General features: G+C 52.2%; 6 protein-coding genes across 6 annotated transcripts; 3 read left to right on the top strand and 3 right to left on the bottom strand.

Annotated features, from left to right (window-relative positions):
• Positions 1-816: 816 nt before the first annotated feature.
• M431DRAFT_496922 (hypothetical protein) lies at positions 817-3,743 on the top strand (the record flags this gene model as incomplete). Its single annotated transcript, XM_024917540.1, has 2 exons — positions 817-1,910; positions 1,973-3,743. The coding sequence occupies 2 exons, from the start codon at positions 817-819 to the stop codon at positions 3,741-3,743; spliced, it is 2,865 nt and encodes a 954-aa protein (XP_024772272.1).
• Positions 3,744-4,550: 807 nt separating this feature from the next.
• Positions 4,551-5,687, top strand: M431DRAFT_7128 (hypothetical protein; the record flags this gene model as incomplete). The annotated part of the gene is made up of 2 exons (XM_024921879.1): positions 4,551-4,596; positions 4,669-5,687. The coding sequence occupies 2 exons, from the start codon at positions 4,551-4,553 to the stop codon at positions 5,685-5,687; spliced, it is 1,065 nt and encodes a 354-aa protein (XP_024772271.1).
• Positions 5,688-6,083: 396 nt separating this feature from the next.
• Positions 6,084-7,734, bottom strand: M431DRAFT_119601 (glycosyltransferase family 15 protein; the record flags this gene model as incomplete). Its single annotated transcript, XM_024912076.1, has 4 exons — positions 7,355-7,734; positions 7,014-7,274; positions 6,307-6,925; positions 6,084-6,240 (listed from the first exon to the last, which is right to left on the bottom strand). The coding sequence occupies exons 1-4, from the start codon at positions 7,500-7,502 to the stop codon at positions 6,084-6,086; spliced, it is 1,185 nt and encodes a 394-aa protein (XP_024772270.1). The 5' UTR covers positions 7,503-7,734.
• Positions 7,735-7,898: 164 nt separating this feature from the next.
• Positions 7,899-10,829, top strand: M431DRAFT_509861 (hypothetical protein). The gene is made up of 2 exons (XM_024919373.1): positions 7,899-8,091; positions 8,171-10,829. Exons 1-2 carry the CDS (start codon positions 8,020-8,022, stop codon positions 10,709-10,711), a joined length of 2,613 nt encoding a protein of 870 aa, XP_024772269.1. The 5' UTR covers positions 7,899-8,019; the 3' UTR covers positions 10,712-10,829.
• Positions 10,817-11,906, bottom strand: M431DRAFT_509860 (hypothetical protein). Its single transcript, XM_024919372.1, has one exon. It carries the CDS (start codon positions 11,487-11,489, stop codon positions 10,875-10,877), a length of 615 nt encoding a protein of 204 aa, XP_024772268.1. The 5' UTR covers positions 11,490-11,906; the 3' UTR covers positions 10,817-10,874.
• Positions 11,907-12,016: 110 nt separating this feature from the next.
• On the bottom strand, positions 12,017-14,711 carry M431DRAFT_509859 (hypothetical protein). The gene has a single exon (XM_024919371.1). The coding sequence runs from the start codon at positions 14,257-14,259 to the stop codon at positions 12,199-12,201; it is 2,061 nt and encodes a 686-aa protein (XP_024772267.1). The 5' UTR covers positions 14,260-14,711; the 3' UTR covers positions 12,017-12,198.
• Between the last annotated feature and the right edge of the window lie 206 nt (positions 14,712-14,917).

Genomic DNA, 14,917 nt, shown 5'->3' with positions numbered 1-14,917 from the left:
CCCCCCCTCTCCGGTCACTTTTGACTCAAGACTGATACCGACCAACGACCTAGCTAACTAGGTAGATAGGTAGTTATTTGCCTTGTATCCACCCGGCAGCACCATAGGAGTGCGCTCGCCTAGGCTTTTTGGACGAATTCCGTCCATTACAGGCCTCAGCCGTGTCCGGCTCATTGGTAACTGCCCTTGTTGGTCTCGTTTGGGGTTGCTTCGGTGTATCTGTTCCTTTTCTGCCGTTCACTGGACTGGACCCTGCTAGCTCCTCTTTCCAACCTTGCCTGTTCCTTGGGACTCTTTTTTTGTGGGCAGTGGTGGCTTAAATCTCAAAAGCCACTGATACCCTCCTCCGTCGCCTCTTCGCCCGCATCTTCCCCATCTTCTCCCCCAGATTCAACAAGTCGGTAGTTACCGCTGGGCTGTTGATGTCGACCTTCTTCTAAAAGATTCATCTCTGCCCACTCACATCTGGTTTCTTCATGGCCCTTTCTATCTCGATTCCCTGGCTGGAAGAAGTGTCATAGAAGACGCCACTCACCTGATCACTTACAAGTCGGATTTGATTCACCTTACTCACTTGACCAGCAATCCTATTTTTGGGCATTTCACCAGTCGTTGGGTCCTCAAGGCTCCGCCACTCGCACCCAAACTTCCTCTTCCCTTTTCAGCTCGCGGAACAATCTGGTTGAAGATTTTAATATCTGTTGGCCGCTCCTTTCGTCGTTAGGCGCTCTTCTTTCTCATTAACCTCGCTTCTTCCTTGGAGATGCAATTTTAGCAGCTACTGGTCCCTTAAAAAGACAGTGATATATTCTCCCAATGGGTGGACTACCAGCTCTAGAATCTTTGCATCGAGCCCCCCCGCCGGATACTCCCCCTGAACTTGTAAGCCCAAGCGCAACATCGTTTTCTTCAAGGTCATCGCCTCTAGAAGAACAAGCTGCCTGGGGCCCTCGTGCTTCGGTTCCTGTCGCTGCTGCTTCCATGTCGCGCTATGGCAAGACCTCCGTCGATATGTCTGCTGAGGGCAATACAGATAGCGGCCGAGGTCGACAGGAATCGGTTGGAACTCCGACTGCTGGACAGCAGCTTCCTTCTTTAAGCAGCCTCTTTGGTCCGCCGTCATCTATGCGACCCCTCAACTCACCACACACGGAACGCCCTGGGATTTACCCTTCGCCTTCTCCCTTGGATAGACCACGACTCTCTTCCAGTGGAAACTTGTTGAGCTCCTATTTCCCACAGGCTATTTCACCTTCTCAACCCCCATCAAGAAACCCATACGAATTTGGTGGATACAACTACTCCGAGAGACAGCCAACTCATGCTGCAACATCCTCCCTTCCTGCGTCGCATTCGCCCGAATACCCAAACCATGGCCACAGAGGCTCTGATGCCCGCTACGAACCCGAATTACCCCGGAAATGGTCCGCCTACCGTGAGGATAGCAGGCAAGAGTATTTACAGCCTCAGGATAAGCTGAGACCCCAATATCCCGGGCCTAAAGACCCGTCCCACGATTACTCTGAACGGCGACTTAGCCAAGTACACAGCTCGGACACCAACACACCATCGACTTCAGCTACTGCAGTCACTTCTGAGATTGCAGTTTCAAAGGATGGTCTAGGTCCGAAAATCTGGACCGGCACGCATTTTCTTCCCAGATTTGTGCGGGCAGCAGAGGTGCCCGGCGAAGGCATGTGCTATTTCTACGACGACGGAAGTCACTGTAAAACAGTGATTGATGGCGAGGCGGTGAACGCTCACTGGGGCGTGACAAAGGCGGGCAAGCCTCGCAAGCGGCTGGCTATTGCATGCGTGACTTGCAGGGAGAAGAAGATTAAGTGTGATCCAGACTATCCACGATGCGTCCAGTGCGAGAAATTTGGCCGTGTTTGCAAGTTTAAGAATGCGTAAGTCTAAGAAATTCACATATGCAGCCACCTCGTTGGAGCATCGCTTACAATACTGCTAGACCCAGAGGGGGCAACAACACTTCGCCATCAACGTCTCCGGCCGAGCTCGATGATGGCCGACAGCTTGAAACCGGCGACCTACGGCGTTCGATCAGTGATGTAAGCTCTCCCGGATCACCCCGAGCCAGAATGCGGCCCGCCTCTCCAGACCGTGGATACAGCAAACGACTCAAACTTGGCCCCGAGGCATACATCTCCAACGGCGAACCACCCGCTCCCTTCCATGCTCGGATGGATTATTCTAAACCGCGAATCACTGAGCAGCAGCCACCCCCTGAGCCGCCTCTCATTCCCGATGAGGTTCTTGGTCGTGCGTGGAGGACAGATCCTTATGCCTCGACTCCCGACTTGATCACGAACGCTTTAACCAGGTTCTTCGCCAACGTTGACAATACCATGATTCTCCAATTTCTTCCTGAAGAAGCCTTCCAGCGCTGGGTTGTTTCCTCTCGTGGCCAAAAAAGCCCCGAGGATTTGATGCTTTTGTATAGTACTCTGGCGGTTGGCTCTGCACTCTGCGGTGATCCTAAGCAGATTGCTTTCGAGTATGCCCAGGTGGCACACTATGCACAAAAGATGACAGGGGTGCAGTGCCTACAGCTAGTACAGAGCAGGATTCTTCTTGCCGTATACTATATTTCGACCTGTCGAACTCGAGAAGCCGATGAGTTGATCTCTTCTGCAGCTGCTAGCGCTGCCTGCCTGCAGTTGAGCTTGGAGCTGGATCACTCTAGGGAATCGGGCATGGCTGTGTATCCTCTGGGGCTGAACAGGACGGGCTATGCTGAAGCACGCAGGAGGACGCTCTGGTCTCTATTTATTCTGGAGAGGCTTTGTGGGCTGTTCCCAGAGCGACCGGTAATGGTCAACGCGGAGGACATCTACACACAACTCCCTACTGATCTTCATTGCTTCGAGAAGCAAGTCGAGTCTCATGCGCGCATTTTCGACCCATATGGTGGTGGCCTTGCCAAAACCGATGAGCGATCGTCCGACGCAAGTGTCACTGGATATTATATCGAAATGGTGCACATCTGGTCGGATTGCCAAGCAGCCATCTACAGGATGGCGCTTAGACGAACGTCTACCGAAACAGAGACTGTAAAGCTTCAAGATCTCATCAAGAGGGCCAAGAATTGGTGTACTTCTTTGCCCCCTCGTCTGGCTTTTGGTGGTGCAAATCTCGAGGCGGCCGCTTTTACTAGAAGCACCGGCTCTTTCCTCAGTATGCATTTTCTTTATCATCATACTATGATTGAGTTGAACCGACATCGTCATGGAGCCGGCCAACTGCCCAAGGATGTCCAATTGGGACATTCGGCCGAATGCCGAGAGCATGCGGGCAGGGTCATTGAGATGCTAAACAGTCTGGACCGTATTTTGCGAGTCAGGTCCGCATTGCTTACAATTCCTCCTCCTGCGATGGCTGTTGCGGTCACAGAAGCCGTCGATGTTTTGACTGCAACTGGGCCGATGACTGTCCTGGGAGACGTGATTGAGCGAGTTCTTATTGCCAAGTCCGCTGTTGACAGGACGAAGAATATCTGGGAGGCCTCTTCAAAGGACCGTCTAGCTATTGACCGACGTCTACAAAAGTTGAATCGGATTCGCGAGCTGGGATCACGGCCCCCGAGCCCCATTCAAGGCTATCGGCTGCTTCCTCTCTCGGAAGATGCGAAGGAAAAGGAGCTCAACCACTGGCAGATCCTGGATCCCATTGAGCAAACATTCCCAAAGGACATGGACGTGATTTATGTTGGGCTTGACTAAATCAAATCCTCGTCCACCTAGGGCCTTCAATCCCTAGAGCGGCGCGTTCCTTCTTCTTCGTATACATATATATTTCCTTTTGTTTCGTTTTCTTTTACGCTTCTTTTGGATATGGCCTTGTGCAGCCTTTGGAATTAGGAATATTTAACGTGTTATGCATGGTTTAGCGCTTTTTAGATCGCTGCTCGTTTGAGCATTGCAGGAGGCATCAAGATCAGGGCAACTTGAATCGGATGACATGGGATGAGGAGTTTGGGCATTCGATGTGTCAAGGTGGCCTTGATAGCGAATCTGTATCCTTATTGATTGGGAGTCTACAAAATCAGGATGACGTGCAACGTTGATGTATGTATGTATTTATGTATATATATGAGATAGCTTTTCATCTCTTGTCATTTAACAACAGGAACTGGGCGGTTCCTTTTTTGGCACTTGGGTTGACAAGATGTTGGATGAGTCACGTGTCGTATCATGTGATGCATTCTAAATATATAAATCCTCCGCCAGATGTATATATCAACTATTTAAGAATCAGAAATCGCTACTGTGAGATAACTTACGCCTTTCCCTTGACCTCTTCTGACCTTTCGCTGCATTAAATTTACCAATTTACATCGTGAATTTCTTTTTATCTAAAAAAGGAGCAGGGAAGGGGCAATCACTATGTCGTTCTAAGAAGAGCCCGTCTTTTTTCTCTTCTTCAAATTTCATATTTTTGATTCATAACCCTCCCATATTGTGGTCGTGGTTCTTTCAAGTAAACACCGCTGCAGAAACATGATGTGATGAGCCGTGGTGCTTTATAAAATGAGTTTTCCAGATCAGCCCGTGGCGCATCTCCTAGGCTCCAATGGTTCGTCTTTCCTTTGCGGTCTCATTCACCTCAGACCGAGAATCATTTCATAACTAACCTCACACTCTTCAGGCGCCGTTCATGCCGTAGCTTATTCAGCTTCTCCTGGAAATTACATCCTCACCGGGTCGGCAGATCGTTCGATCCGTCTCTACAACCCTTTCCCTAGCACGTCTGTCCCCGAGATTCGTCCCAGCGCAAAGCCAGCTGTGCCACAAGGACGACTTATTCAGACATATGCTGCGCATGGGTATGAGGTTTTAAGCCTTGCAGTCGCGTCTGACAATGAGAGCTTCGTGTCCGGAGGCGGTGACAGGGCAGTATTCCTGTGGGACGTGAGCAGGGCGGTGACGATTCGGAGGTTTGGGGGCAACGCGCAAGGCCACTCGGCGCGGATCAACTGCGTGAGCTTCGCGGGTGCTGGAGACTCGCTGGTGGTCAGCGGCGGGTTCGACACGACGGTGCGGCTGTGGGATGTGCGCAGCACGAGCTACAAGCCGATACAGGTGCTGAGCGAGGCCAAGGATTCGGTGACGAGCTTGGTGGTGAGGGGGCCGGAGGTTATCGCGGGGAGTGTGGATGGGAGGGTGAGGAGCTATGATGTGCGCATGGGAGCGTGTACGACGGATGTCATTGGTGCAAGTGTGGTGAGCTTGGATGTTACGAAGGATGGCAAGGCGATGCTGGTGGGCTCGTTGGACAGCAAGCTGAGGCTGATGGATCGCGAGAACGGCACGTGTCTCCGGGCGTACGCGGATCCGCTGTGGAAGAATGAGGATCTGCGAGTGCAGTCGCTGTTGGGCGGCAGGGAGAAGTACGTGGTAGCCGGAGACGAAATGGCTGGCGAGACAGATGCCAACGGCTCGGGCAGGCTTTGGGCGTGGGATCTGCTATCGGGCAAGGTGGTGGCCAAGGTGACGGTGCCGTGGGGGCCCCAAGGCTTCGAGGCGAAGAAGTTGATTGGCAAAGACGGCAAGCCAAAAGTACGGAACAATGTCATCAGCTGTATGGCGTGGCGGGATGGAGGCTGGGGAGACCAGTTCTGTGTAGGAGGAACGTCTGGAGTGGTAACGGTTTTTGGGGCATTATAGCGTAATACGACACATGTGATGACAACTACGGGGTATTGTTACGGATTTTCAATTGGAGTTTGTTCGTTTATTTCGTCCTCCCCAAGATGTTACACTGCGGATCATGATGTAGATGCTCTCCAAGTATACATAAGGTAGCCAGAAATATAGATAGCCACACCGGCGCCGAACAACAACTGTGACCAAAGGTGGGTGGAAGTCTAGCTTCCATCACAGTGCTTTGCATGATAGAGCCATGGCAATATCATGAAAAGAGAATCTTATGTACATGTCTTGTATTTCCTGATACAGCGTGGGCACGGAGCGCGTGTGAAGAAGGTAGGTAGGTGATGGTTGGTAGGTATAGGTTGGGATTGAAGTCACATGCTTCATCCTCTCCCTTTATGAAACCGTTTCTCAGCCCATACCAGCATATTTGAACCAGTTGGGACGGCAATCTTCTCGGTGGAGGAACGGCTCACCATCCGTTAATCGGCCAGTAACACAGCCCTTGCATTTGGGAGAGTTGGGGCAGTTGAAGAAGGGGATGTGCTGGTAGCCAATATCACGGAACCTGTAAAAATAGATGTGAGTAAGAATAGCTCTACTGATGATGACTGCTTTGTGAGATAAAACGAACCAGTGAATTTTGCTAGAATCTTCAAATAGACCCAGGGCAATGCTATGAACGGGTGCATCGCCCCATCGCTCGTAGAAGAAGCCTCCCGCGCGGTCAAGGTGCTCGAAATAGTCCTCGTAAGCCTGGCTCCTCCAGAACTCCATGTCAGCAACCTCAAAGTTGCTCCAGAAGTGGCAGGTGGAGAAGCCCTGGGCCTCTCTGTTGTGCTGCGGCCGCCGGATGTCATCGACCACCCACTTGATGGCGCTGTGCTCGTGCAGGTAGCTCGGGTGGTCGGCGAGGAACTTGGCCGTCTGGGGCCAGAGGGTGGGCAGCGTGTGCGGGTCGTCGTAGAGGGTGATTGTGAAGCCGTACGTCTTGTTGTTGTCCTGCATGTAGCGGAAGACGTCGTAGTCGACGTCGCAGAAGAAATGGACCTTTGGCTCGACGCGCCAGTAGTAGCGGACGTCCTTGAGGGCGGGATGCTTGTAGAACATGCCGCTGTTCCAGCGACACATCTGGTGGTAGGACATCATGTTGGCGTACTGGACTCCGTTCTTCTTAAGCACGGCGGCTGATTCTTCAAAGATGTCCGGGTCGATCCATGAGGGCGCGTCCCAGTGTTCCTTGGGGATGAGCTCTGTGTGGTTTTGGCTGCTTGTTAGTCCACGATGATATGACCATTGGTAGAGTTGGGAACTTGGAGCTTGGGACAGCAAGCAACATACCGTAGTTGCACGTGGCGTTGGTTGCGGCGCTTGTCTTCTTCTTGAACTCTTCCGAGAAGGGCTTGTCATTGAAAAAGGTCCAGGGGTAGTTGAACTTGTTGTTCCATGTCCGCTCGAGATCTACCATGGATGCCACCATGTCGTCCACCTCTTCATTGCGGACAAGAGCTAGCAGCGTGGCGCTGACTCGATCGGTGTCTTCGGCATCGGGCGCATATTTCGCAGAGGTTCGTACGAGAGTTCCCTCGGGTTCGCCGGTGGCTATACAGCAGGCATATGTGTTAACAATACAGCTTTGCTTTTCCTCCTGTAGATCCGCCACCCTGGCTGCAGCTACTTACGATCTAAGTTGGGGTCGCGCTCAAAGTTAATGTACCGATCGCCCGGGCTGTTGTATCCAGACGAAGGTTTGAGAAGCTGATAGAGGAAGAAGCACCACAGGACGAGGGCTAGTGTGCCCAGGGCTCGAACTGGCCGGGCAATAGCCATGATGTCGAGGGCGAAGGGGGGGAGGTGATGATTGCGATATGCCCGATGACGAGGCTGCTGGATTAATTGGCCATGGGATCTCTTTTATTGAACCGGAATGAAGAGCGATGAGGATTGGGCTATTATACAACAAATTGAGGACAACGGCCTATCCGATATGGCCGGGCATCCAGTCGTCTCTGTGAATTGTCACTATTCGAGCATCGCCAGTAATTGAAAGGGGCGCTTGTTGCTTTATCTTTATGCCACCAGGCGCTAAAAAAAATGCCCTGCCGATGAGAGGTTCAGTTTAGTTGATCCTCTCCCCACAGACGCGCTAGAGACGCGCTAGAGGGGCCCGTTAAGTGCAGTGTCGTGCACTAAGCCAAACCACTGGCTTCATTCAGCACATGCAACAAGCTTCCAAGCTCCCATCCAATCTTGAATATCTATACCCAAACACCATATGGCCTTCGATTGTGCGTCTACATCAGCTCTGGTTGGCCGCCACTGCTGCTAAAGATGCCAACGACTGGCAATGGCCTACGCCGCACAACTTGGAGCCCTCACTGAGGAGCTCATCGAAGCTGCCACGGGCATTTCCAGCAAGGTGGGGAGGAAGAGGAACCTCATCAAAGGAGTATCAACAGAACGATCCGAAGGGCTGACCTTTTGAACCGCGTCCCCAGACACGAACCAGACGATACAAGGTCCTTTACGATGCCACGCTGCAGAAAATAAAGTCGCAGGCATACTTGCGCATAAACCAATTCGACGTCTGGCATACTCTTGACGGACTGGAAGAGCGCTTCCGCGTTAACAACCGAGATGACCTGGCCGACGAGTTTCGCGATAGCCTGGATAGGCTGGAAGAACATGCCACCAGGTGGCACCCAGAGATATTGGCTCTGCTTCTAGGATTATCCGACCAACCGACTTTTAAAACAAAGCTTAGCGATCTAGATGCTGTGCGACTGCGTGAAGAGGAGCAAGCAGAAACCTTTAGCTGGGAGGATGTCGCTCGGGAGGATGGCTGGGCTGAGGACGAGACTCTGTGGCAGTCGATCGATTACGCGCGCGATTCAGAAGACGAGGTTGTCGAAGAAGAGCCAGACGACGAAACACTCATCGAGGTGCCGATATATCACCCTTACGATACAGATCTCAACCTACACAAAAAGGGGAGAACTGCCACTGACTGCATCATTCAACCGGAGGACACAGAGTTACTAAAGGCTCTTCAGTCGACACAAAAATGGCGGACCAAGGTGCCTGAGAAGGACGACATTGGGACCGTTCAGAAAATTTCCATTTCAGAGACGCACATTGTCAGGGAAATCCTCTCCATGCTGCAAGGGCTGAAAACCACCCTTTTCAACGAAAACACTGGCTTGCCGGAGCCGAATTTCCACATGCAACACATCGCTTGGGAAACGTACAAATCTGTGATACACACCATTGCAGAGTCTGGCTGGCGCATCCTGCTGCTTCGGAGGTTCGTTAGCCACCCGCAGGCCATTCCACATCTCCAGGCGTTTCAAGACTGCATTGCAAAGCGACTTCGAGATTTTGATACCAAGCTTTCGCAGATCGAGGCTCGCTTTGCTGCTCCCACGTCTGAAGTCATGTTCACCCTATTGTCTGTTCACGGCGAAATTGCGCCTTGGCTACAGCCCCTGCTTGTGCTGTCCAACATCATCGCCCAGATTCAGGAGACGTCTAGATCAGATACATTCCGGTACCTTGAGCTCTTGTACGACGAAACCACATTGGCCCAGCTAAAGGATGACATGTCCACATACGAGTTTCTTGCCCGGATCTTTCTCGAATGTTTCCAAGTCTACATTCGCCCGATTCGGCATTGGATGGACGAAGGGCGCATCTCGTCAGAAAACGAAATCTTCTTCATCTTTGAAAGCCCGACCAAAGTGCCCATGAGCAACATATGGCAGGGTCGATTCAAGCTCCGCCAAACGGTAGAGGGGGCATTACACGCTCCAAAGTTTCTTAAACCTGCCGCTCATCGGATATACAATGCCGGAAAGAACATTGTCGTGCTGCGGCTCCTGGGTAAATATGATCTGGGTAACTCGTCCATCGTTGAGGAGCCATCTTTGGATTTTGAGCATGTCTGCCCGGAAGGTCTCGGTCTGGCTACGTTCCCGGATCTCTTTGGCGCGGCTTTCAATCGATGGATCCAGAGCAAGTACCGAAAAACTTCCACCACACTGAAAGATGCTCTCTACGACACGTGCGAACTCTCTTCATCACTAGACGCACTACAGGCGCTGTATCTCATGTCGGACGGGTTTGCCACGGCATCTTTCACGGATCACTTGTTCGACAAGCTAGAAAACTTGAACCCAGTCTGGTATGATCGGTTTGCTCTTGCAGGAACTGCTCAAGACGCCTTTATGCCGCTCGTTGATATAAGCCGCCTCTCTGTGAGCGTCAGTGTTCAGGGCACCCGCATGACTGTGACAGATGCCCGAGGCTCGATGAGGGCCGCTCTGCCGTATCTCAAGATTGACTACAGGCTTGCATGGCCAGTCCAGATTGTTGTCTCCGAAGAGAGCATGGGGAACTATCAATCCATCTTCACACTGCTCTTGCAGCTGCGACGAGCCATTCACATCCTCCACAAACCCAAGATTCTCGAAAACCACATGACCGATAACGAAAACTGGGACGAGCGTGCTCTGTTCTACACCGCTCGTAGAAATCTACTATGGTTCTGCACGACTCTTCAATCATATCTAGCAACGCTTGTTTTAGAACCCAACGAGCGGGGAATGCGGCGCGAGCTCATGGCGGCTGAGGATGTTGATTCAATGATTTCGGTCCACGCCACATACCTAGAGCAAATGATTGAACAAGCCTGTCTAGGAAATAAGATGAAGCTCATTCGAGAGCGAATCCTCGACATCTTGGATCTTGCCATTAAGCTGGAACTGGCTAGAGAGGGAAAAGCTGCAAAAGATGGGTCAGACCCGTCTCACTTGTTTCGACAGGAGGATGAAAGCACCGAGGGTGTGGTAAGAGAGGATGGACTCGACGCTGAGGCTTATATACAGGTGTTGGAAGAGATTAAGTCCGACTTTGATGGACATTTGAGCTTCATTTGTTCGGGACTTAAAGGTGCTGCGAGGGCCTCGAGCGATACTCAGTCTGCGAAATGGGACATTCTAGCAGATATGCTACAGGCGGGCGACAACAGGAACAGGAGATGATGGGATACAGCACAGGTAAAGAGGAGGGTTGATGAGACGATGAGTAGAAAGATACCCTTTTAGATAATATGTCCAATGGACAGGCCATTCAAGAAGAAGTCACATTGCATGTCTGAGATGGTTCTCATTGTTTGTTTGTTTTCTCTTAAGCTTTCATCTTTCTCTATGTGAAGCCCTTGTTGAGTTGGTCCGCAATGAACTTCATAATGGGAAACATTTCATCTCTGTCCCTCGGCATAGCCACTTCCTTTCTCTTCCAATTCACGACTCTAACATCCTTAAACTCCCTCTTCACAGCATCCGCCTCATCCTCACTCAGCTGGCACACGAGCACCGGAGTATCGCTCTTTTCGCGGCTGCTCAACGAGGGAACCATAGACTGTGGCAGTGGTCCGCCAATTGAAACAACGCCTTTGCACGTCTTTCCGATCTTATTCCTCGTCATCTCGTCACCATCCGAGACATCGACTATGCGCTCTACACTTCGTAGCCTGGAAGCTAATCCCAGCGCCAAGGAAGCGCCCTGTCCGAAGCCGAAGAATAGAATATCGTTCATCTCCCATCCGCACCGGTCAATCAGCGTGTCCTTGACCAGCTTCTGCATGACCAGTCGCGCGGCCTTATCAAACCCCGGATCGGGATCCAAGTCGCCCGTGCTTGTGTCGACGCTCAAATCATCGCCCCAGTGAAAATGCTGGTCTCCGGCATCGGGTGCAAAGGCGGCTGGGAGGGTGGCGGTGCCGCGGACGGAGATGGCGAGGACGCCGGGGAGGGACATGTTGCGCGCGAATGTTGCAAAGGGGAGTTCATGGTCGCCGAGGCCGTGGAAAAGGATGAGGATGGAGGTTGTTGATTCCGGAGGGGAGGGGAAATGGAGTTTGTGGGGGAGGATGGAGGAGATGGGGGAGAAGTCTGCTTCTGTGGGGATTCTTGGAGGCATGACTAGGGGAGGAGGAGGAGGAGGAGGAGGAGGGGAGATTTCTGATTCTCTCTTGTTGTTTTGGTGTTTGATGGTGGCTTTTTGTTGTGGTGGTTGCTGAGGTTGAAGGTGAATGAGAATTGATATGGTGGGGAGTGGCTGTTCAACAAAGATTGCCGGTGAGATGAAAGATGAAAGTTGAATATTCGTTTAAATGGCCCGAGGTTGGCGTTTTCACATATTCATAGTTTCGCACAGTATTGTTAAAAAGCTGTATGACCAAAGGTCAAGATGCCTGTGAAATCTAGAATAAAGCGGCATCTCACCAAGGCGTTCACGAAGCGGAGCATTGTCCCGGCGCCGGAGGGTCCACTAAAATCCAATAATCGTGATTCAAGACCCGACAAGACAAGCATCAGAGAAGCAGAACCAAATCATATCATGTAATATGTCATTTATCCAGAGACTGCTTCTATACAACCTACGACATATATATATGAAACTACAGTGCAAGCTCGAGGTATCCAGTAGTATAAATAAACCATCAAAACGCAAACAAGGGAAAAAATCATCGTCGGACTATGTGCTCCTGGGTATCCCTGGCCTTGACGCGGGACGGCCCGGCCTTCATCTGCGTCCACTCGCCTTCAGCCGACCAAATGCCGGCCTTTGTATAATCCCCGCTCGAGCTTCCTAGCATGTATGCAAATCTAAAGTACTCCGGCAGCCCGAGGGTGCCGTTTCTAGACCAAATAAAGCTGTCTTGTCGGTCGATGATGTCGTCGAAATAGCCCCGGAAGCGCTCTACGTCATTAACAAGAATGCTGATGCCGTCGTAGATCTTGCTCGGCGGCTGGTTCCAAGTGAATGTGATGTTGGAGGGGCTGTGCGGACCTTCCCCGATGTATATGACGGGCTGGGGGATGGTCGGGAGGAGAGATCCCTTTTGTGCGTCTCCCTGAAGGGCTGCGGGGGTTTCTAGCACGGGATCGAAACCCCAGCGGGCGATGCCATTGATGAACAGCCCGATCAGGATGCCCTGGTAGAGCAACGCTGGCCGAGTCTGCATACTTGTGCCGGGCAACAGCAGCAGCGCCAGAATGTAGTGGTGGAGGCGCAACTGCAGCCCCGGGAGCGTCAAGGAGATGAGAATGCTAAAGATGAACAGGGCGTATAGCTTAATATACGGGATAAACCGACCCTCTTGTCTAAAGTAAAACACTTGCGAGAGGATAATGAAAAACAGGATGATGACAATGGTGGCAAGAGCTGCTCTGGCTCCAGGCTGTTGATCAAGATCATGCTTATTGAGACGCTGGATGGGGATAAAATCTAGTGTGTAGTTGGTGAGAGCGCCCACCCAGCAGGCGCCCAACCACAGGACAGTCTTTTCAATCTGCGCAGTCAGATGTTTCAGCGTGCGGCGGACGCCCATCTTGTCGTACATGACCCATGCGCAAAACATGGCAGGAAGAAACTTGCCCAGGATGTTGGAAAACAGATCCGTCACTGTAGAATGGCCCGGCTGGTCTAGTGACATGCCGACTGCGAAGAACATGCCGGTAAACGTGGGGAAGAAGAAGAGAGCGGGCGAGGACGTGAAAAGCGACAGCACGCCAGTGAAGACGGTTGAAACAGCCAGAATGGACCATCTCTCGTCCTTGGCTCTGCATTTGATGTCGGGAACGAATCGGAACGCCAGAGGGAAGTACGAGTCGAAGGGGACGCTCAGTATTCCGTGTCGCTGGGAGCTGACGAACTCTTGGTACTGCCCAACAAGCTCGACAACGCCACAGCCTCCCTTGCCATTGGGGAAGATGCCTGCGTGAATTGCCGAAGCGCAAATGTAGGAGTCGCCGCGATAGGTGGCCAGCTCGGGATTGACGTCGTTGGACGGCCCTCCGATGACCATTGGCCGGTAAATCACTTCCTGATCGCCAACGGCCCTGGGATTCAGGACGTGATAGCTCTCGCACGAGGCCGGGCACTGGAAGGCAAAGCCGCTGCCATTGAAGGGTCTGCAGTCGTTTCCGTCCAAGCCGCATCCATTGCCCGCACTCCAGTATGTGTCGCCGCAGCTAATCGGCTGCGACTGGCCCCATCCCTCGACGGTAGAGGCGATGGTTTCCTGGCGTTTGACGAGCACAAACGTAATGACCCATATGGAAAAATACAGGAATATGGCCCAGAGGCGGTATGCCTTGGGCAGGAATCGCTCCACGAGATACAGCGGATACTCTTGCACGGCCGGGAACAAAGGCTTTATGCGATACGGCTGCGGATTGGGCGGACCTTTTGCCCATTTGCCAAAGGCGGCCAGGACGCGGCGGACCGGGTAGGGAATCTTCTTCCATCGCTTGGACGAGCGCTCGTCCTGGATGAAGCGCGGCGTGGGCGCATTGCCGTCGCTGCTGCTGTTGTCGTCGATGACTTCGAGCGTCGTCGTCCCGCGGCCGGCTGTAGCGGCCTGGACGGGGATCTCCAGCGGCGCATCGGGATGGTCAATTTCAGTGACGATAGTGCTGGACGCAGCGCCAGCGCCTGTGACGGCATCGTTTCGCTCCGGGTCGTCCTTCATGAGTGGCTCGCTCTCATCGTTGTCGTGGTAAGGCTCGAGCGGTCTCACCATGGTTGGGGAAGAAGAATCCTGCTGCGTTGGCAGGCAACTACTTCGTATTGATCGACTGACTGAATGGCCTAGGGCAGACGGGGAATTTGCCTGTAACGTAAGCTTGCAGCGAACAAAAGGTCAATCAACTGCCACTAAAAACGGATCCCAAACGCGGCCGCTCAGCCTCTAAATACGGGGGGGATCTGGTGGGTCGCCGGAAGCTCGGGAGGTTTGGAGATGGAGGATGGAAAGGACGGAGTAAGCGGCACGCGGCTGGGCCTATGGGGTGTGATTGGATGAAGCTGTCTCTGTCTGTGTTTGGCTTGGGGATATCACGCGCGAACTGAGGTCTTTTAAAGATCACGAATCGCAGATCTCTGGGGATGATCGTGTTTGCAGTTGCCGATGCTATTGAGCAGTGCCGAAGAGACACAAGGCGAAGGCGACGCTCTTGATTCGGTGGTTTTTTGATGTTGCATTCGATGGTTGACGGATGCGTTCATGCACTATGCGCTGAGGGCTTCAATAAACTACCTACTAACTGGAATAGACTCTCGGAGATAAAGGAGAACAGCAGGCGAGATACGTGTATTTACAGTACATACTCATATGAATACGAAGTCTTTCTCGGCAAATCCTCTGGCTTCATCTCGCTACTAAAAGGCATCCAACCGGC

Source organism: Trichoderma harzianum (assembly GCF_003025095.1).
Source record: "Trichoderma harzianum CBS 226.95 unplaced genomic scaffold M431scaffold_9, whole genome shotgun sequence".
NCBI classification, from domain to species: domain Eukaryota; kingdom Fungi; phylum Ascomycota; class Sordariomycetes; order Hypocreales; family Hypocreaceae; genus Trichoderma; species Trichoderma harzianum.
Note: the sequence above shows the minus strand (reverse complement) of the source record. Positions and strands in the feature narration are given on the sequence as shown.